Source organism: Pelobates fuscus, chromosome 2 (genome assembly GCF_036172605.1).
Source record: "Pelobates fuscus isolate aPelFus1 chromosome 2, aPelFus1.pri, whole genome shotgun sequence".
Lineage (NCBI taxonomy): Eukaryota > Metazoa > Chordata > Amphibia > Anura > Pelobatidae > Pelobates > Pelobates fuscus.
Window position 1 is genome coordinate 346,605,001 of NC_086318.1, and position 21,894 is coordinate 346,626,894.

The window sequence follows — 21,894 nt, forward strand, 5'->3', positions numbered from 1 at the left end:
ATTCCAAAATGTCCAGAGGTATCTTGTCCTATCTTGTTGACTGGAAGGGTTATGGTCCCGAGGAACGTTGTTGGGTTCCTGCTGACCGGGTTCATGCGCCCCGTCTTGTCCGGTCGTTTCACAACCGCTTTCCTCTTAAGCCGGGTCCTTCCCGCCCGGTGAGCGGTCTTCGAGTGGGGGGTACTGTTGCGGTCGCCGGCCCGCCGAGTCTCACGCCCGTGCCCGACCGGCACAGCCTCGACGACAACACGAGCTTACCTGCTCGTCGGCGAGCCGGGAACCGCTCCCCCAGGTCTTCCGGGCATCACGCCCAAATCCAAGATGGCGCCGACCGCATGGTCGCGTCTATCGCTAGCCCCGCCCCCGGGAATTATACCAACGTGTGCGTGACGTCACGACGTCAACGCACACGCACGTTTTGGGGTCAGAGGTCGCCCTCTGACCAATCAGAGCATAGAGAGGGATATTTAAATCCCTAACTCACCCCAGTACTTTGCCCTGTCGTGGTTTCCGTTTCCTGGTTTCCTGAGAGTGCTCATTTTTCGTGTTTCTGATTTCCTGGTATCCTGATCTTGGCTTTTCCCTGGTTATTCTAAATTCTGGTTTCCCTGACTTGGCTTGTGTTTACGGTATTGTGTATTTTCTGGCTTCCCTGACCTCGGCTTTCCCTTTGACCATTCTCTGTCTCTAGCGTATTAGTCCGGCCATTCAAAGGTCCGGCTTACGCTCTGTCCTTTTATTTCCCTTTCCTTGTATATGTATATGTTTACATAGTTTCTGCGTGCTGGACCACACTAGTAGTCGTGACAGAGTTATAATCACTACAACTTCTTCTATGCTTGGATGTCAGGAGATTCTACACGGATATACTCAGCCAGAGTATAGGGGATCCGGTACACTGGTGGCAAGCGGCAGGATCTTTCTCCCGAATGGATATCCCGAACTGAAAGAAGAAGTGAATGACCCACAGATACGAACGGCTTAAACGAACAACACTGAAGGAACTGTTGGAAGCTCGAGGCATAGTGGCAAGCAACAAACCAAAAGCCACGATAATAGCCGAATTAATGGAGAGCGACTGAACCAGCAATGTTCCAATGGAGAATACAGAGGAAACATACTTGGATGTCAGGAGATTCTACACAGATACACTCAGCTGGAGTATAGGGCATCCGTTACAGCAATATTTTCCCATCTTTCATAATATCGGCTAAGGTATTAATACCCATATGATCCCATCCAGATACATCTAAATCCTGCATATAATATTTGAGAATTTTAAGAGGTGTAGCCTGAGTGAGATAGTCTTTAATTCCAAATCTGGTCACTAACCTTTGCCCAGGTCTTAACTGCGTCTCTAAACAACGTGTTTTCTAACTTAATCATAGACGGCTTAATCCAAAAGAGATATGTTGGATTTGAGAATCCAAATGGAGAACTTTGACAATTAAACCAGCCTGCTTTTTTATTCTTCCCCAAACCCCAGGCCTTCCTGCATTAGGTTTCTTAAAGGAAATCGCTGGCATTAGAAATATATACATTTATTCTTAACACCGGAGTGTTCTAAAGTTTATTAGGATTTAGGGGAATCCCTGTTCCTGTGAAAAAAACAGATCATATAATTATAATCTAGTAGTGAGATATATCATCACTGCAGCTCTACTGTACCATGAGAGATTCTCACTAGCCAACAAGTCTAATCCAATGCTATGAGAAGCTCTCACACACGCTTTGCGTGAGTGCTCAAAACGAGTAAGCAAGAGTACCCTCAAAGCTGTCTGATTGTCTCTTAAAATCGGTACTTTAAAAAAAATAATACAAAAGGGACAGCCATTTTCCCATTAACCATGTAAAAGCACTGTGTTTGAAGTATACCTTTAAATATGGATCACCAAATCTCAGCAAATGATAAAGTCTTTATATGACACTCAATTTCTGTTTAGAATTCCCATGATGATACGCTTGTAAGTTTTGAAACATATATCTCCTTTGGTTTGTAACTGATGACATAAGTATTAGCCAATTAAATATCTAATTTCATACTTTTTGTCTATATCTCACATACATACGCCTATACGTACATATCCGATGGGCCAATGTTGGGTAGAGGACTGTTCTATCTTATTGTCTCTGGGACAATATATTGTTTATATATGGGATAGAGTAGAATTTAGCTTTCAAGAATTGAACTTCTTGGATGAGCTTTAGGTATTTTTTCTTTCAAAGCACACTACTAACATGACTTAAATTATTTGGATGTATTATAGGCAGGGTTTTTACTACCAGTGTTATTCCTTAAACTGGCACGTATGGTGAATTTAGTAAGGGGATGCAATTTTAGAAAAAAACTGAGCTAAAAATATCTGACCTGTTTAAATTTGGTTATTTCAGAATTATACATATTTTCTTAGGACAAGAAAATTAATATGCATGTGTGTGTGTGTGTGTGTGTGTATGTGTGTCTGTGTATGTATGAATCTGTGTGTCTATCTGACTTCCTGCCTGTCTGTCTTTCTGTCCATCCATCCATCCATCCATCCAGGTATCACAAATGTTTAAAATGTTTAAATATACTTTTCATATGATCAGTAAACAGTTTTAACAGCATTTTGCTCTGAGCCCACAATCCCACATCCTGACTCAGCCACACTCTATTATCTTGTTTTAATTTCTCGATAGCACTAGTGACACATCATTACTTTTACTTTTACAATTTTACTATTACAATGTAAACACACATTATTCCTTAAAGACATTTTAGTTAGGGTATTCAAAAAGCTTTTCTTCATTCTTTTGTAAACATATAGCTGATTCCCAAGACCTATTAAGTTTAAAATAGCTGCTTACAAACAGTCTGATCTCAAATTGTTGGCAGTCTTGCTGTGTGAGGTTAAACCATATTTTGGATGTTTGCCAAAACAAAGATGTGCCTTACCTTCCCAAGCTTATGAGGATTTCCCATATTTAGAATCTGTGGGAACATATTTTGATCCAAAAATGCATGAAGTATGTATTTTTACATTCCATTAAACATGTCCCATTTGCAGATAATGTCTTATATTCTATACACAGGCACGATCTATTCAACAATTTGAGTCAAAGAAAGGCATTAATTTCTATATTAATATTTTTAAATGTATGTATCAGAACTTAAAATATATTGACAATATAAGCACCAGTTATAATCCTAGAGGTTTGCAACCAGAATTTACAAAGAGACTACAATAAATGGTACTAAAATAATTACTTAAATTGACTATTCTTTATTATTCTGCTATTTTAAACCAGATTTTGATTTAAGTATCAATTCAGTGTTCATTAAATATTGCACTGATCAGCCACAACATTAAAACCACCTGCCTCATGTAGGTCCCCCTTGTACTGACTAAACCGCTCTGATGCATTTAGCATGGACTCCACAAGACCTCTGGATGTGTCCTGTGGTATCTGGCACCAAAACATTAGCAGCATATTAATGCCTGCGAGTTGCGAGGTGGGCCACCATTCCTTAAACTTTTTTGTTGTGTTGCAGAGTGCATTATCCTGCTGAAAGAGGCCACTGCCATCATGGAACATCATTGCCATGAAGGGGTGTACATGGTCTGCAACAATCTCTAGGTAGATGGTACATGTCAAAGTAACATCTACATGAATGCCAAAACCCAAGGTTTTCCAGCAGAATATTGCACAGAGCATAACATTGTTTCCGCTGGCTTGCCTTCTTCCCATCCTGTTGCCATCTCTATTCCAGGAAAACATAGGAAACGTACCATCCTCCTGACGTAAAAGAAAACAAACTCCTGACAAACTTCTTTTGTTGCTCCATGGTGCAGTTTATGATGCTCATGTCCCCATTGAAGGCTCTTTTGGCTATGGAGAGGAGTCATCTGACCGGTCTGCAGCTACACAGCCCCATACACAGCAAACAGTGATGCATTGTGTATTCTTACACCTTTCTATCATGGCCAGCATTATGGTTTTCAGCAATTTGAGCTACAGTATTATAGTATGTATCTGTACTGCCTCAAATACTGTTAGGAATTCAAAGTGAATTCAGAGTGAATTTCAAATTTGACACAAAAGTAGCCAACATGAAACATTTCTCCAAGCCAGATATATTTCACGACCAATATCAGGGTACTATGTAAAATTAAATGGGCTGAAATACAATGGCTATATGGTGTGACTAAAGCCGCTATTATGAACAAGAGATAAATCGATTTTTGAAAACAAGTTTTTTGGTATAATATGTTTCCACTTATTTTGGTATAAAAGAAAGGTGGCTGGAGGACTTTTTACATAACTTTAGCATTTTGGTTTTATATATTTTGCTCATTATTTATATATTTATTGTTTTTAACAATATTTAAGAAATGTTTTCTACAGTTGTTTAACCAGTTCATTTGCTCTATTTGGTTGCTTACCTGAAGAATATGAGGTTGCAAGTTTATGCCACAACAAAACATACATTTCCCTCTTTAATTTGTGAATGACCGGTTCACTTTAGTTTTGAGGAAGCCTCTCAGAGTGTGACATAGGAAATTAAATCCGTGCTAAAATGCAGAGATGCAACTCAAAAAAATAGTCTGATAGGTCATCATTGAAACCAGTCATACAACCTCTCATGGTACGGTATATTTGTCAAGCTTGATTAAATTACTACATTAAGGGATCGGGGCTACAAATCTCAAATCCAGGGTTTCAGTCTCTAAAGCTCTCCCCTAGCAACTCCAATGTATAGTTTAGAAATATCTTTAAGGTTCTTCATGACAGGGGTTAATCGAAGACTGATGTGAGGATAGTAGAAGTGGTGATGTATGTTTTGTGTATCATATTGGCTAATATTTATTACATTTCTTGATCTGTTAATTATAAAATCCCCTATTTATGCTCATAGGATAATTTGGTAACTTGAGAATTTGCCAAGAAAACAACTAACATAAGGTTTAACCAACTTAAGGGTTTATAACATATTAGAGTAATTCAGGAACAAATGATTTCTATTTAATCAGAATATACACTGAATATTTAACATTAGTGTAATTCCTTACTGAATATATAGTTTAATTTTCAGTTTCCCTTCCATGCTGCTGGCAACCATGTACATGTCAGGTTTGAAAAGGCTGAGTCTCTATACAAAAGCCTCCTAAAGCTTGTTCAACCAGAGAAGACAAAATATATCTTTCCCTGGAGAAAGTGAATTTGAAAAAAATCGGAATGGTTGTTTAGGGCATGCAGTGCTCCAGAGGAACAAACATATTTCAGATAAAACCAATGGTCCATTTAATGCCATCTGACATGCAAACAAAACAGCTGACAGAGGATTTTTGCATCTGTTTTGTTATTTCAACCACCCTGGCCCCTGAGCATTGAATAAAAAAAACACAAACAAAACAAAACAAAAAAAAAAGATCCCCAACAGCACTGAAAGAACACAATCACTAATAAATGTATAATAAGTGAGTGAGGGCTGCTGGTAAGTTCCATCTCATCCACCATCCCATGTGTAGTGACTATGAGAAACAAAAAAAAAAATGCATTGAGGGTTCTTCTCAACCAATCAAAATAAATCAGAAAATAACCATCACCCCCAGAAGCTACCAAATTCAGTCTTTAACTGTAGGGAATGGAAAGAACTGCCCTGCAGTATTTAGTATTCATATTGTGCAAAAGAGAAATCAATTATTTACACATCAAAAGTGGTCCCGAAGGAACTAAGTTAATTTCTGGTTTCTAGCTGAATATTGTTAATGCAATGTTGCTCAGCATAGGACTTTACATCTACTGAAGTGTAGTCAGCAACCTGAATTCCACATACCCATATGGTGTGGGAAAAGCTCCTCGTCAGCGGATTCCTTCTCCAAGAATAGCTGGTGTACGCTTCCTTTTCATGGGGATATGCTATTTGGCAAGAACCTAGATGACTGTATTAAGAGAGCAGTGGAAGGTAGAAAAGCATTTTTACAACAAGATCACAGAACTAAACCTCCTTTTCATCCTAAAAGATCCTCAGAAGGTTATTACTTTTGAGAAAAACAGAGCATACAGACTAGGGAAGAGAATATGGAAGATCCCAGACCTGGAGGAGTGGTAAACCTGGGTTCAGAGAATAAAAATCCGGAGGAATTATATCTTCCAAGAACACTAGACCCTTATGACTCCCAGTCAGGAGGAGTAGGGGCACATCTGTTCCTATTCCGAAGGGCATAGGAAGTCTCTACACAAGACAGGTGGGTCCTTGATATCATCAAAAGAGGATACTTTCTAGAGTTCAACCAAAAACCTCCAGTTCGATCATTCCAAATTACAAGATGGCCAGGGGACAAAGAAAAGTGATTGGCCTTACATGAATGTATTTGCTCCCTTCAAGAACAAGGAGTTATAGTACAAATTTCAAATCTGGAAAAGAGTCATGTATTTTACTCCCATCTCTTCCTTACAAAGAAAGCTTCAGTAGGATGGACATCCATTCTAGATTTACACAGACTGAATCTTCACCTAAAGATAAGGAAATTCAAGATGGAATCCTTTTGATCCATCATCAAGGCCGTATATCTGAGATTTGCGGTGGAGCAGGGTCATTTACAATTCAGAGCCCTCCCCTTTGAATTAAGCATGGCTCCAAGGACATTTATAAAGATCCTAGTGTTTCTGATCGCAAACCTGAGGTAGCAGGGTATCAGTCTAATTTCCTTCACCAATTTACATCAGGGAATCTTCATCAAGCCATCAAAGTCCCTTCAGAAGTTCATCAATACCTGATCTGGTGGTTAAAGAAGGACACTCATTCCAGATGTTTTCCATTAGGAGAAGTAACACAGGCAGTGATAATAACGGATGCCAGCCAGTGGGGATGGGAAGCCCATTGCCTAGACAACTATGCTCAAGAAAGATGGAGATTCAAAACAGCCAATACTCCAATCTACTGGAACTTCGGGTGGTGCTAGATCAGTGGGTCAAGATAAGGTCAGACAATACTGCAGTGGTCACATTTATCAATCATCAGGGTGGGACGAGGAGTCATCAGATGATGATAATAAATCAACGTATGTCTTGGATGCAGACACACCTGGCAGGTCTGAGAGCAGTCCACTTACTGGGAGTGGAAAACTCAGTAGCAGACTACCTCAGCAGCTTCCAGATGGACCTGGTAAAATGGAGCCTATCAAGCAGCATGTTCTGGTTAATTGTGAAGAGATGAGGTTTTCCTCTAGTGGATCTAATGGCCACTCGCAAAAACAGGGAGGTACATAGTTTAATGATGAAGCACAAAGACCCTCAAGCTCTAGGGAGAGATGCTCTGTCTTGTAGCTGGAGATTCAACCTGGGATATGTTTTCCCTCCTTTCCCTCTTAGCTTTCCAATTTTAAGGAGGCTGAGGCAAGAAAAGATATCCATCCTTCTAGTGACTCTGCTTTGGCCTCGCAGACCATGGTTACCACTTCTTATGAGTCTTTGCAAGGAACCCTCATTACAGCTCCCGATAGTCCCAGACCTTCTACATCAAGGTCCCGTTCTCCATCCAGACCCGGCATCCAACAGGTTGATGGCATGGAATTTGAAAGGGAAAGGCTAAAGGGTAAAGGTTTCTCCCAGTTGGTTATTAACACTCTTCTACAAGCAAGAAAATGCTCTACATCATCCACATTAATAAAGTTTTGGATGTGTTTTCTTCTAGGACCTTATCCATTCATGGCAATAGTGTTCCCAGATCTCAATCTAATTCAGTATCTATGGGATGTGCTAGAACAACAAATGCAAATTCCAGCAACACGCTATAATTCATAGACCTTCTACTAAGGACATTTTGGAATTCCTGCAAGTTGGCTTAGATAAAGGACTACGTTTTAACACTTTGAAGGTCAGCCTTATCAGCCCTCACGAACCACAAAAAGGCATTTGATGCAGATGTGGCCATATTTCTTGCAGCAGTATTGAAAATCCATCCTCTGACCAAGCCTTTGTCTCCTCCATGGGATCACCATTGGTTTTAAAGGCACTTAAATCATATCCATTCAAACCTCTAGAAACCGTATCTCCTCATTTGCTCACTATCAGACAGGAGAGTTATCATACATACAGTTCTGGAGTTCCGGCCTAAAGTAACCTCTTCTTTTCATATTAATGAGGAGATTGTTCTCCATGCTCTCCATTCAGATGAGGTTTTGGATCTATCTACAATAGACCTGGTGAGGTATCTTAGAATATATGTAGATAGGACTGCTTCCTGGCATTACTCTCAGAGGCTATTTGTCCTTCCTAATGGAATAAAAAAGGGGACTATGGCTTCTAAAGCTTCTATAAGCAGATGGATTGTTTTGGCTATTGTAAAGGTGTACCAGGCTTTGGGAGATCCAGTACCTGAGGGAATTAAAGCCCATTTCTCAGATCTTTTTCCTCATCTTGGGCAGCAGCAGTTAAAGTTTCTACAGAACTGATTTTTAGAGCAGCTAATTGGCCCTCATCCAATACATTTATCAGACATTACAAATTGGATGTTAAAGCAGGACATTTGGATAAGTTTTGGAAAGTGATCCAACCTCTAAGTGATCCAGCCTTTAACGGTTGAATTTCTTTGGTGTAAATTAAGTTCCATGTGTTTGGTTTTTGGTAACAATACACTTTGCATTAAATTTCATATGGTGTCTGTGTTTTTTCCCTCCCTTGGTTATTGCTAGGGTATTACCCATTGTTGTGCTGCCATGGATATGGCCAGTGTGGCAGACCGCCTGGCACCCCGACTGAGTGCCTCCACCAATCACTGCTTCCTAGTGCTTGCCGAGTACCACAAGCACTGCACCAGACACCATTAGCACTGTAGTCCCCACTTCCAGCGTTAGAGTTTGGTTGAGGTCTCACTGTCCTTTACCCACCCTGGACCCAAGACCAGGATCCAGCTTCCAGTGGGTAGACCTCTCCTCCAAGAGAGGGTAGCAATATGTTCTTAAAAGAGCAAGTGATTATAACCCAGATAGTATAGTGATATAGCAATCCACAGAGTAGATACAACTGTTCCCCCCCACACATGAGATGAGACTCTATGTTGAGGGTAGGCAGGAACCCGTTTATTGGCAGCCACAACTGGCCTTTTATGCAAGTCCCCATGCAAGGGGCACTCCCCCCTGGACCTGAGAGTAAACCACAGTAGAAACAAATACACAATCACATTGGCTCTCAGATCCAGGACACTCCCACACAGAATAGGTTAATCCCTCTTCTGTACCTGTGAGATAATTGAGTCAAGCACTGTTTTAACTCAATTATGTTAAGACACAAAAACACACATTTTTATAACATTATAAAAAATACCCCCAAAACACATGGAAACCCCAATATAGTCATATCTCCTGATAACCCCGATCTGGGGGACCAACATATCTAAAAATCACCCAGATCGGTTCAGGGGTTCAGGATTTCCATGGAATTCTTAGTTTGACCGACCGCACGCATGGGCCTATGCCCAAAACAGTCCCAGAGAATCAGAGCTTGCGGTCGCTCTAGTTCGGTAGTTCACAATATAACAGAAATACGAATGTAACCAGTTCGTATGAATACTTAGTCTGTGTCTCTTGTTAGGGAGTGTATTTCCAGGGCTGCAAAACATGGCGGCAGGTACCCGCTCGCAGGCGTCCGCAGCGACTGCGGTATTTATGCCACTGATCATGCCTCTAGTCACACCTCCCTGCATGTGACTTACACAGCCTTCCTAAACACTTCCTGTAAAGAGTCATCTAATGCTTACACTTCCTCTATTGCAAATTCTGTTTAATTTAGAATTTCTTTACACCTGCTCTTATAGCTTGCTAAACCTTGCAGGAGCCTCCTGTATGTAATTAAAGTTGAATTTACAGAGCAGGAGATAAAAAACATTTAAAGTAAATTAGGAAACCATTTTGTTTTCATACAGGCTGTGCCAGTCAAAGCCAGGGGAGGTGTGGCTAGATCTGTATAAACAGAAACAATAGTGATTTAACCCCTTCAGGGTGGAGTCAATAGTGCACGTTCTGATCAAAACAAAACGTAAACAAAAACTGCAATTTGCGCTATATGTCTGTTCACCCGTAGTTCCCCTCTTTCAAATTATATGCACCCACACTTATTATATATCATTTTGTTCAGGAGAAACAGGGCTTTAATCTATCATTAACTATTCATATATGGAACATAATTTATTATGAATAAAATAAAATAAATGTGAGAAAATAAGATTTTTTTTTAAATTTGCATTTCCGTCTGACATTTTAACTGTGAATGTCATAACACGGATGTTTTGGAAAGTTACAGGGTCAAATATAGAACATTCCATTTTCAAATTGAAATTTTCCAGATTAGTAATGTTATCTTTGAGACGGTGTGGTAGCCCAGGAATGAGAATTACCCCCATAATGGCATAGCATTTGAAAAAGTAGACAAGCCAAGGTATTGAAAGCGGGGTATGTTTAGTCTTTTTTAGTAGCCACTTAGTCACAAACACTGGCCAAAGTTAGCGTTCATATTTGTTTTTGTGTGAAAAAAGCAAAAAACTAATATTTGGCCAGTGTTTGTGACTAAGTGGCTACTAAGAAAGACTGGACATACCCCACTTGCAATACCTCGGGTTGTCTACTTTTGCAAATAGTATGCCATCATGGGGGTAATTCTCATTCCTGGGCTACCATACGCTCTCAAAGGCAACATAACCAATCTTGTAAATTTCAATGTGAAAAAATTGAAATGCAAGCCTTATATGTGACTCTCTAACTTTCCAATACACCATAAAATCTGTACATGGGGGGTACTGTTATTCTCGGGAGACTTCACTAAACACAAATATTAGTGTTTTAAAACAGTAAAAAATATTACAACAATAATATAGACCATAAAAGTGCCGTTTGCTTGTAAAAAATGCAAAAAACTTCACTTTTACTTAAAATATCATCGTTGTAATACAATTTACCAGTTTGAAACACTAATATTTGAGTTCAGCGAAGTCTCCCGAGTAAAACAGTACCCCCTATGTACAGGTTTTATGGTGTCTTGGAGAGTTACAGGGTCAAATATAATGCGTGCGAATTAAATTCTCTGCACTTTCTCCCTGTGTTGTCAGGCATGTCAATCAAATTTTAATTAATCAAATCACATAATTACGTTAAAAGATTATTTAAATATACACGTAGAATTTTAATATATATGCATTTATAGGTATTTAAATTCTACGTGTATACTAATGTAATATTTTATGTAATTATATGTATTTATCTATATATATATATATATATATATATATATATATATTTGCGGTTATTTGTATTTTATATATAGATAGATATATATATAGCATGTCATTCTAAGTGTATTTTGTTACCGATATATATATATATTAATAACAAAATACAGTTAGAATGAAATTACATATGCATATATAATTTATATTAAATTTTGTTTCAATATTTTATTTATTTATTTTATTATTTTATTTATTTATTATTTTAATTATACGTATTTATATATAATATATATATATGTACATCTATTATAGATATAATATATATACATATTATATATATGTAACGTCATTCTAAGTGTATTTTAATATTAATATATATACTTATATATTTAATTTATTTTTAAACATGTTTATTTTATTTTTTTTATTCTTCCTACCAACAGGGGGACTGTCTGATATTTTAGACAGTCCCCCTGCTGGCAGATCCATAGCCAGCTATATGCCTGGGCTCTCAGGCAGCCCCCCAGAAGAGGATCGCTAGCGGAGGTGAGTACACCTCTCCTCCTGGGGGCTTAAGCCGTTACCATGCCGTCGCAACGGCTTTAAAGCCCATTTAATGCAGGACGGCATGGTACGTCGTAACGGCGTTAAGGGGTAAACTCCTAAATGGCAGAGAATTGAGCAGTGAAACTTTAGAGGCATGATCTATACACGAAACCTCCACCAACCTCAAACCCTATCTCCTGGGCTCTACTGTACATCCAGCTAGTAGCCGGGATGGATTACATTGTTTCCACATACTGACCACAAGGCAAAACCACATCCCAAACTGGGAACACACACTACTTTCTAAGCAGATATATGTCACATACCTCAACACCAAACACCACACACATGACAACTATAGAGCCAAAATGCTGTTCCTTGTTACAGGGCTCCCACATAACTGTTAACATTACCCTTCGCATGTTAGCTCTGTACACTCATGTAATGATTAAGACATTTAAATTGCATGGTTTTAGCAGGTTTGTACATACAACAGTTTAACTCGGAACTCAACACCTCTGTGTTCCCGAGAATATAATAGCAAGAAATTGTGCACTACTACTTTGTTGGTGACTACTTTACATTATAACTTGATCAATGTTTTGAGTAAAGCAGTGAAGTATTCACCTGCAAAGACCCATACGTGCTCTCTTTTCTGCTACTATACATACTAGTCAGTCACAACATCAAAACCACTGACAGGTAAAGTGAATAACATTGATTAGATTGTTGCAATGGCACTTATTAAGGAGTGGGATATATTAGGCAGCAAGTGAACAGTTAGTACGTGAATTTCATGTGTTGGAAGCAGGAAAAATGTGCAAGCAAAAAGATCGGCGTGACTTTTACAAGGGCCAGATAGTGATGGCTGGATGAAAGGGTCAGATTAACTCCAAATCAGCGAGTCTTGTGGGGTGTTTCTGGTATGCAGTGGTTAGTACCCACCAAAAGTACAAGAAAGGTCAACCGGGTAACCGGTGTCAGGATTATGGGCGCCCAAGGCTCATTGATGCACGTGGGGAGTAAAGGCTAATCCATCTGGTCTGATCACATGGAAGAACTACTATAGCTCAAATGGCTGAAAAACCTAATTCTGGTCATGATAGAAAGGTGTCAGAACACACAGTGCATCACAATTTGTTGTGTATTGGGTCGTATTGTCGCAGACCTGTCAGAGTACCCACAATGACCTCTGTTCACCACTGAAAGCAGCTTCCATGAGGACATGAGTGTCAGAACTGCACCATGGAGAAATGTAACAAGGTTGCCTAGTCTGATGAATCACATTCTTTTTTAGATCAGGTTGATGGCCTAGGTGCGTTTCTGTCGTGTACCTGGAGAAGAGATGGCAGCATGATGCACAACGGGAAAAATGCAGGCCGGTGGACGCAGTGTTATGTTCTGGGCAATGTTCTGCCGGGAAACCTTGGTTTCTGGCATTCATGTGGATGTTACTTTGACACGTACCACCTACCTAAAGATTGTTGCAGACCAGGTACACCCATTCATGGCAATAGTGTTCCCTGATGGCAGTGGCCTCTTTCAGCAGGATAATGCACCATGCCACACTGAAAAAAATGTTCAGGAACTGTTTGAGGAACATGAAAAAGAGTTCAAGGTATTGACTTGGCCTCCAAATTCCCCAGATCTCAATCTAATTCAGTATCTATGGGATGTGCTAGAACAACAAATGCAAATTCCAGCAGCACGCTATAATGTATGCATGTTCAGTCCTCTTGGTGGTATAGATATAAGTTATGCACAAAATAAAAGCCCAGTCAATTTAGTAACAGCATGTGTAACATTTTCATACTTAGTGTAGTACGTAAATCCATTGAAACCATTATCCCCTGACAGCATTTAATAGAACAGTATAGAGTCAGGAACACAAATATGTATTCCTGACCCTATAGTGTTTAAACCACTATCTAGACCCCCAGGTCCCATCACTAAATATAGTAAAAGCTTACTTATTTCTAAGTATGTAGCTGCTGCCTCTGCCCCTGTCTTCCTTTGACATGGCTGCTGTCTGCTAAATTGGTGGTCTGAGCCAATCAGAATGCTTCCCGATAGGATTGGTTGAGACTGTCAAGGAGGCAGAGCCAGCACAAGTCAAACACAGCCCTAGCCAATCAACATATGCTCATAGGGATGAATTGAATCAATACATCTTTATGAGGAAAGTTTAGTGTCTGCATGCACTGTGCAGCACTTCCCCAGGAAGCACCTCTAGCAGCCATCTGAGGAGTGGCCAGTGGAGTTATCACTAGGCTGTAGTGTAAACACTGCATTTTCTCTGAAAAGACAGTGTTTACAGCAAAAAGTATGAAGGGGACAATTCTGCTCACTAGAACAAATGCAATAAGCTGTAGTCTTTCGGTTACTATAGTGTTCCTTTAATGTTGTAGAAATTAAAGAATATGGCTAGGAGCCATGTGTCCCTTTAAGAAGAGAAAATGATTTACAGACTTTCCTTGATTTGCTTGAAATACGTCAGTGCTCAATTTAGGGTTTTGGTAATATAGATTGCTCTTTCAAATGATTATGTTAAAGAACTTTAACATGAAATACATTTTTAAATCCATTAATATGCTCATGTAGAGCTATTTTTGTGATAAGATATTTTTTCTTGCCACTGTGGATATTTAGCACCCTTACAGGCTAAAATATAAACTTTATGATTGCAACATCTATACTGAGCAAGACTACACTGTTAGATGGATAAGTTCCATGTACACCTGGGGGTTTTACCCTAAAACAATACTCAATGATATATAAGGCTACACCAGAGGTTTCAAGTTATTTCTGAAAGTCCAACCCCTCAGCCAACATACGAATGTCCATATACACACATAAGCACTCACTGACATTCTCACTGACACACACAGACAGTTGCTATATCTGACTCACACATGCACACTCACTCTGATACAAGCATTCACATTCTCTCTTTGACATACACTGCACACTCACATTTATGTTCTTCCTTATTAGCAGTCACCTAGATCCCTTACTTGGCTGGGGCCAGGTGTAGTTTTGTTTGCAGCTGCTTAACTTTTTGCTCCATGTGTACACTGGGATATGATATCATATGATTTATTTGGCAGCCTTCAGCACAATAACGCTGTCTGCCTCTGCTCTTCAAACTTCCGTAGCTCAAGCAGCCACACATATTTTATTTTTAAATTATTAACTGACAGAAGCTAGCCCTGGGGCAGAGTGGCGCCATGGAAAATATCCACAAACTCCATTCATTTAACGTTCCCAACCTTTTCATCCAATTACCAAGTTTATGTGTGACCCATACCTTCAAAGTCTTTCCCTATAACCAGTAAACGACACCTAATGTTCCACCCCACATTCAGGAAACCCATAATATCCCCTTTCTCGGCGATAGAAGTTGATGATCTCCAATTTCCAATCATTTAGCCATTTTTATGTAACAATTAATACAAAATGTTTTTGAGAAGCAGGTTCATACTGTAAAATAAAAAAAATATATTCTCTTGAAGCCCAATCAAGAGTACTGGTACAGTCCATAAAGAGCCCCATATCCAGGGATTCAACCCCCGCAAATACCCTTGTAATGCTGCTGCATCAAATTACTGTAAAAAAAACTTTCAATAGACTTTATTTCATAGTTTTACAAAATGAACTTTTGTTAACTAGAATTATCTTGAAAATGAAATGAGCACTCACCATTCTTCTTCGACCTGTATGCTTTCCAATTTTGCTGTGTGCGTCGATCTTCCTGAATGCTCCCCTCTGTCTTCATTCCTAACAGTGAGGCTGCAATGTAGTACAACACTTTATTTTGTCTAGAAAAAGTTATGCAATTCAAACACAAAGAACTGACCAGCTAAAGTTTGAAGAAGAACAACTATACACATGACACAAACTTTACACGAAGCCATGTTGCAACTGTAAAATTTTGCAGTTGCAAAATAGATGTAAAACTAGTTGGATTGCACTAAGCTTTTTACGAGAAAGAAGACCTTGGAAATTATGTTTTATCATTAATGCATTCCTGATATTCTCTTAGCCAAACTTATTATCTAGTCAACTTACTAATTAAAATTCCATTCAGTGATATGATACAGATTGTCTAAATTTGAATAGATGCATATTTGTTTATGTTATAAATATATACTTTGAAACTTCCAAACAGAAGCTAAAATTCCTAGTGACACAGCAGGTTACTTCTGCATATCTAACAGCTATATCATTCATTCCCCTTGGCACAAGAAAGCTAGTGATATATGAACATGCAGATGCATACACACAGCAAGTATTAGCTTAGCAGCTCCAACACAGAAATAACTCTGCATTAATAAATGCATTATGTTAGAAATATCTCTTATATACAATTCTACTTTTCTATACTTCACCTAAACAATTGATTTCCCTTTGGACATTAGGTTTAACTGTCCATGTTGCTTCAAAAATGCAATGATTTTCTGTAGTGTTAGAAACAGTGTTATAAACAAGATTCTTTAATAAAGTGTGACGTTTTAGGAATTCTCTCGAAATTTCAAATTTAAGGCTAAAAGATCTGCACTGTAAACAATGAACAAGTTTTCCCAGTCAGAACATTTGGCTTAAAATAGCAATTTAACAATTTACACTTACAGTGAATAACCATGCTCTAGTTTATTTAGGATCCAGTTATTGAGTCCAGTTTACATCTCCATTAGATTTAGCACAATTTTTTTGGAGAAGATTTTGGTATGGCCGAACCATTTCTTTAAAAAATAAATAAATGTCGGTGTGGATGGGCAGAATTTTGGTAACAAAAATATGATTTGCAAAACTTTGCTAAAGTGAGAATTGTCAGGAATTGAAAGTGAATTCAAAGTGAATTTTAAAAGTAGCTGATCTGGAAGCATAGCTAGCTTACATAGTTTTCCAGTGTCGCTATTTTGACCATAAGTTGGAAATTCACTTTGAATTCCTGACAGTTTTATTTTTGGGGGGAAAACTCTAAACTCTATCAGAGTTATTTACTAAAGTTAAAATTCCAAGTAAATTTCAAAATAACCTAACTGTAAAAATCTATGATTTTCACCTTTTAGAAAAATTCTATGCTTTTGCATTCTCTTTCAATTCTTACTCATCATGATTCATGATTACTAAATCATGATTGACAGACTGAATTGGGGAATGTCTTTTTAGCTTAGTATAGAATATATATATTTACTACACGTTAAGTAGTAGTAGTAGAATAGTAGTAGTTGAGAGCAGTGTTAATTTGGTCGACTAACTTTTTTAGTTGACTAAAATGTTTGAAAGAGAAGGATAGAGGCTTTAATTAAAATGTTTGAAAGAGAGGGATAGAGGCTTTAACTATACCCCTGAGATTTTAGTCATGGAAACTAAAATTTACTGAAGATTTAGTCGACTAAAACTAGACTAAAGCTAAAACAATTCAAATGACTAAAACACAACTAAAACTATTGATTATGACTAGATTATGACTAAAACTAAATTGAAATTTGCCGCCAAAATTGCACACTGCACAGAGGGGTTGTGGAAGGGGCAAAAAAGACAGACCAAGGCTTGGGAGAGAGACACAGCGGTGTATATTCCGCAAGGCTGACAAGGCAATTGGCTTGGGTGGCACTTTCGGCAAAAAATCCACGCCCCAAACGCCTTGCCATCCTCTTGCCCTGGGGGACCAGAAATCTGGCCGGCTGGCTACCTCAGGGCCCCTGAGGCTGGCATCTCCTGATGTTGCGGGCGGCGAGGGAGCGCTCTCCCCTGAGCTCTTCCTGCTCAGCTCCCTCGCGCAACCCACGGTGATGCTGTATCCGAAATATGATGTCACTCTGGCTCCGGGATCACTGAGAGGTGTTCGAGGGAGCTGAGTAGGAGGATCAGGGCTCCCTCGCCGCCCGCCTGAACTGTGCGCCTGTCTCGCCGACCACCCGCCAGCCCAGCCAGCAGCAGCCCCACTGGACCACAGGGAAAATATCCACCAAAATGTAAGTTAGTGTGTGTTTGTTAGTGAGTGTGTTAGTGAGAGAGTGTTAGTGTGTGTCTGTTAGTGAGTGTGTGTGTCTGTTAGTGAGTGTTAGTGTGTGTCTGTTAGTGAGTGTTAGTGTGTGTCAGTGAGAGTGTGTGTGTCTGTTTGTGAGTGTTAGTGTGTGTCAGTGAGTGTGTGTGTCTGTTTGTGAGTGTTAGTGTGTGTCTGTTAGTGAGTGTGTGTGTGTGTGTGTTAGTGTGTGTCTGTTAGTGAGAGTGTGTGTCAAAGAGTGTATGTGTCTGTCACTGCGAGTGTATATGTGTTTGTCAGTAAGTGTGTATGTGTGTTTATCATTGAGAGTGTATATGTTTTTGTCAGTGTGTATTTGTGTGTGCTTGTCAGTGTGGGTATCCATGTCTGTATATGGTAGTGTGTGTGTCTGTCAGTGAAGGTGTGTGTGTGTGACACTGAGTGTATATATGCCTGTCAGTGAGTATGTGTATCTGTCAGTGAGTATATGTGTGTGTGTGTGTGTGTGTGTGTGTGAGACACTGAGTGACTGTGCATCTGTCAGTGAGTATGCATGTGTGTCTTGTCAGTGAGTGTGTATGTGTCTGTCCGTTAGTGTATATTTGTGCCTGTCGGTGAATGTGAATAAGTGAGTGTGTATGTCTGTGAATGTGTATGTTTCAGTGAAAGTATGTGTTGGTTAAACAGTGTGTGACAATGACTGTGTATCTGTAAGTGAGTGTATGTCAGTGTATGCATCAGTGAGGGCTTGTGTCTGTCAGGAAGAGAGATTTGGAAATGGAGGGGGGGAGTGGTGCCTGAGTTTTGTCATGCCTAGGGCAGCACAAAACCAGAAGAGTCATCTAGAGTGGCTGGGAGGACACAAAGAGACAGAGAGCGGCTTGGAAAGGCGCAAATATAGATAAATAGAGGCTTTAACTAAACCCATTGGATTTTAGTTGTGCGGACTAAAATCTACTGGAGATTTAGTCGACTAAAACTAGACTAAAACTAAAACAATTCAAATGACTAAAATACGACTAAAACTTAAATGCCTTTTTAGTCAAAAGACTATGACTAAAACTAAATTGACATTTTCTGTCAAAATTAACACTGGTTGAAAGGTAATATCTATTACATACATCACCAATATCAAGTTCATGGAATGGTGCACTTAGATTTTATGCATCCAATTAGACACAGTGCTCTCTCTGTTGATGGGGCTATCCAATAGGACACACATACGTAAGACAATGTTCAGTTTAACAAATGGCTCTGAAAATGTAAAGCTTTGAGGTTAAAATGATTTTTTTTTTTAATTTCCCTTCCAATGTTATTTTTATTTACAGATTAATATTACTATATTAAAATATATATAAAATACTTGTAGTATTAAAAACAGCTTACAAGTCCAATTGAACTGTAAGTACTTTAAGTCCATAATTTAAGTTTTCAAAATCAGTTAGATAAATTTTAAATCAGTATAAATTACATATCATCAAGCTCAACAGCTTCTAATCTGTTTATAATTAAACAAGTTTGAATAATTATGTCTGATTGATTTTAACTCACTATATTCTGTTATTTAGCAACTGTAAACACTACAAAAATGAACAAAGTAAATTTACAAAAATAGTATTAAAGATTGCATTTGTTACTGCATAAAATGTAGATACAGACCTTTCTTTATTACAATAAAGGAAATAAAAAATGTTACCAGTGCATTTACGTGCCAAACTTAAAGGAACACAATAGGCACCAATAATGAATCCCAATTTGTCTGTATGATGTCAGATGCACAATTTTTGCAAGAAGGAAAAAAATCCTGAAGTGCCCCATTACCTTTTTACATTCCATATGTGTGGAGAACGTAAACTTTAAATCTAGATATGTGATTAGGACTGCGTGCCACATGTTTTGGTGTCAGCAGGCTTAACCCTGTTCACTCAATAGAGATCAAGTTATCAATCAGTACTTGGGGCTTCCCTTTGTTAGTTGGGGCCATATTTAGTGGCTCCAGACTAGCATGCGCACTGTATGCAGCACTCAAAGTGAGCATTGTATACAGCCATTTAAAATTATTTTTTTTAAGGGTTTTGTACTTTTCTCTTTATGTACATTAATTTCTTAACCAATACTCCAGACAGAGGTATATCCCTTATAGTGATGTTAAAGGAACAGTATAGTCACCTAAATTACTTTAGCTAAATAAAGCAGTTTTAGTGTATAGATCATTCCCCTGCAATTTCACTGCTCAATTCACTGTCATTTAGGAGTTAAATCACTTTGTTTCTGTTTATGCAGCCCTAGCCACACCTCCCCTGGCTATGATTGACATGTATGTACGTAGTGGGGACTCGCGATGCAGCCTAGAACAAATTCTAACTTCTAACCCCATTAAACCCCCCAATAACGACAGACCACTTAGTATGGATGAAACAGGCCACAGCATTTATTATCACAACTAAATTACTGCATAACACATCCATAACTTTATTTATTGAATCTCTTCTTTTCTGTAACCAAAACATTAGACATAAATAAGCATAAATTAACATATATACATATATAACTCCACCCATAGTGTTATACAGTGACCCAACCGTCCTTGCCAATAAAAACATGGAGTGGTTCCTAATCACCACTCCCTCTCACCTCCCCCCTCGTCATAAAAAATCCTTCCAATGCCTGCCATCAGCCGACCTTATCCACGCTCGATGGGCACGAGACCTCAGGCAACCTAAAGTTAAACCTTTAGAGCAGGGGAGGTTTGAGACCTTAAAAAACTTGTTCATCTCATTCCATCTACTTAAACGTAACCTCAAACTCAATTGGCAAGGACATACCCCCGGCTAGCTGTGACAAAATATAGTATAGGGTGGGCGGGAGGGAAGCTGTTTGCTGGCCCGAATCCCAAGTGGCACTGAGGTAAGACCTCCCCCACACTGTCTTACACAGAACATAATCACACCTACAGACTCTTCCCAACCAATCCCATGCATCTATCCCCACACTCCTACATGTGCCCTTGTCCGCTTAGCTGCGCTATCTCCCCAGGGCCTTGTATGTACGTAGTGGGGACTCGCGATGCAGCCTAGAACAAATTCTAACCCCATTAAACCCCCCAATAACGACAGACCACTTAGTATGGATGAAACAGGCCACAGCATTTATTATCACAACTAAATTACTGCATAACACATCCATAACTTTATTTATTGAATCTCTTCTTTTCTGTAACCAAAACATTAGACATAAATAAGCATAAATTAACATATATACATATATAACTCCACCCATAGTGTTATACAGTGACCCAACCGTCCTTGCCAATAAAAACATGGAGTGGTTCCTAATCACCACTCCCTCTCACCTCCCCCCTCGTCATAAAAAATCCTTCCAATGCCTGCCATCAGCCGACCTTATCCACGCTCGATGGGCACGAGACCTCAGGCAACCTAAAGTTAAACCTTTAGAGCAGGGGAGGTTTGAGACCTTAAAAAACTTGTTCATCTCATTCCATCTACTTAAACATAACCTCAAACTCAATTGGCAAGGACATACCCCCGGCTACCTGTGACAAAATATAGTATAGGGTGGGCGGGAGGGAAGCTGTTTGCTGGCCCGAATCCCAAGTGGCACTGAGGTAAGACCTCCCCCACACTGTCTTACACAGAACATAATCACACCCACAGACTCTTCCCAACCAATCCCATGCATCTATCCCCACACTCCTACATGTGCCCTTGTCCGCTTAGCTGCGCTATCTCCCCAGGGCCTGAGCCTGCATGAAAAAAAAACTGGTTTCACTTTCAAACAGATGTAATTTACCTAGGAAAGCTTATGGCCTCCAAGACTAACCCCTACCTACCTGTCTCTTGCCCTCTCCTAAAGGGCAGCCCACCTTATTTGAGTGCAAATTCCTGTCCTAATGTGTTTTACACCCCACCTCCTATAGAATGTAAGCTCGATTGAGCAGGGTCCTCTTCAACCTATTGTTCCTGTAAGTTTATTTGTAATTGTCCTATATAGTTAAATCCCCTCTCATAATATTGTAAAGCGCTACAGAATCTGTTGGCGCTATATAAATGGCAATAATAATAATAATAATAATAATAATAATAATAATAATAATAATAATACCTTAAATAATAGTATCTCAATCTCTAAA

General features: G+C 39.1%; 1 protein-coding gene across 3 annotated transcripts in view; it reads right to left on the bottom strand.

The window, feature by feature from the left end:
- RGS17 (regulator of G protein signaling 17) overlaps positions 1-21,894 on the bottom strand; it is a 132,695-nt gene that overhangs the window by 14,774 nt on the left and 96,027 nt on the right. For 2 of the 3 annotated variants that reach the window (XM_063441347.1, XM_063441344.1), the window contains one exon: positions 15,452-15,541. In XM_063441347.1, coding sequence (XP_063297417.1) covers positions 15,452-15,541 — 90 coding nt within the window. The remainder of the gene's footprint in view (positions 1-15,451; positions 15,542-21,894) is intronic. The other variant, XM_063441345.1, reaches the window with a different exon arrangement.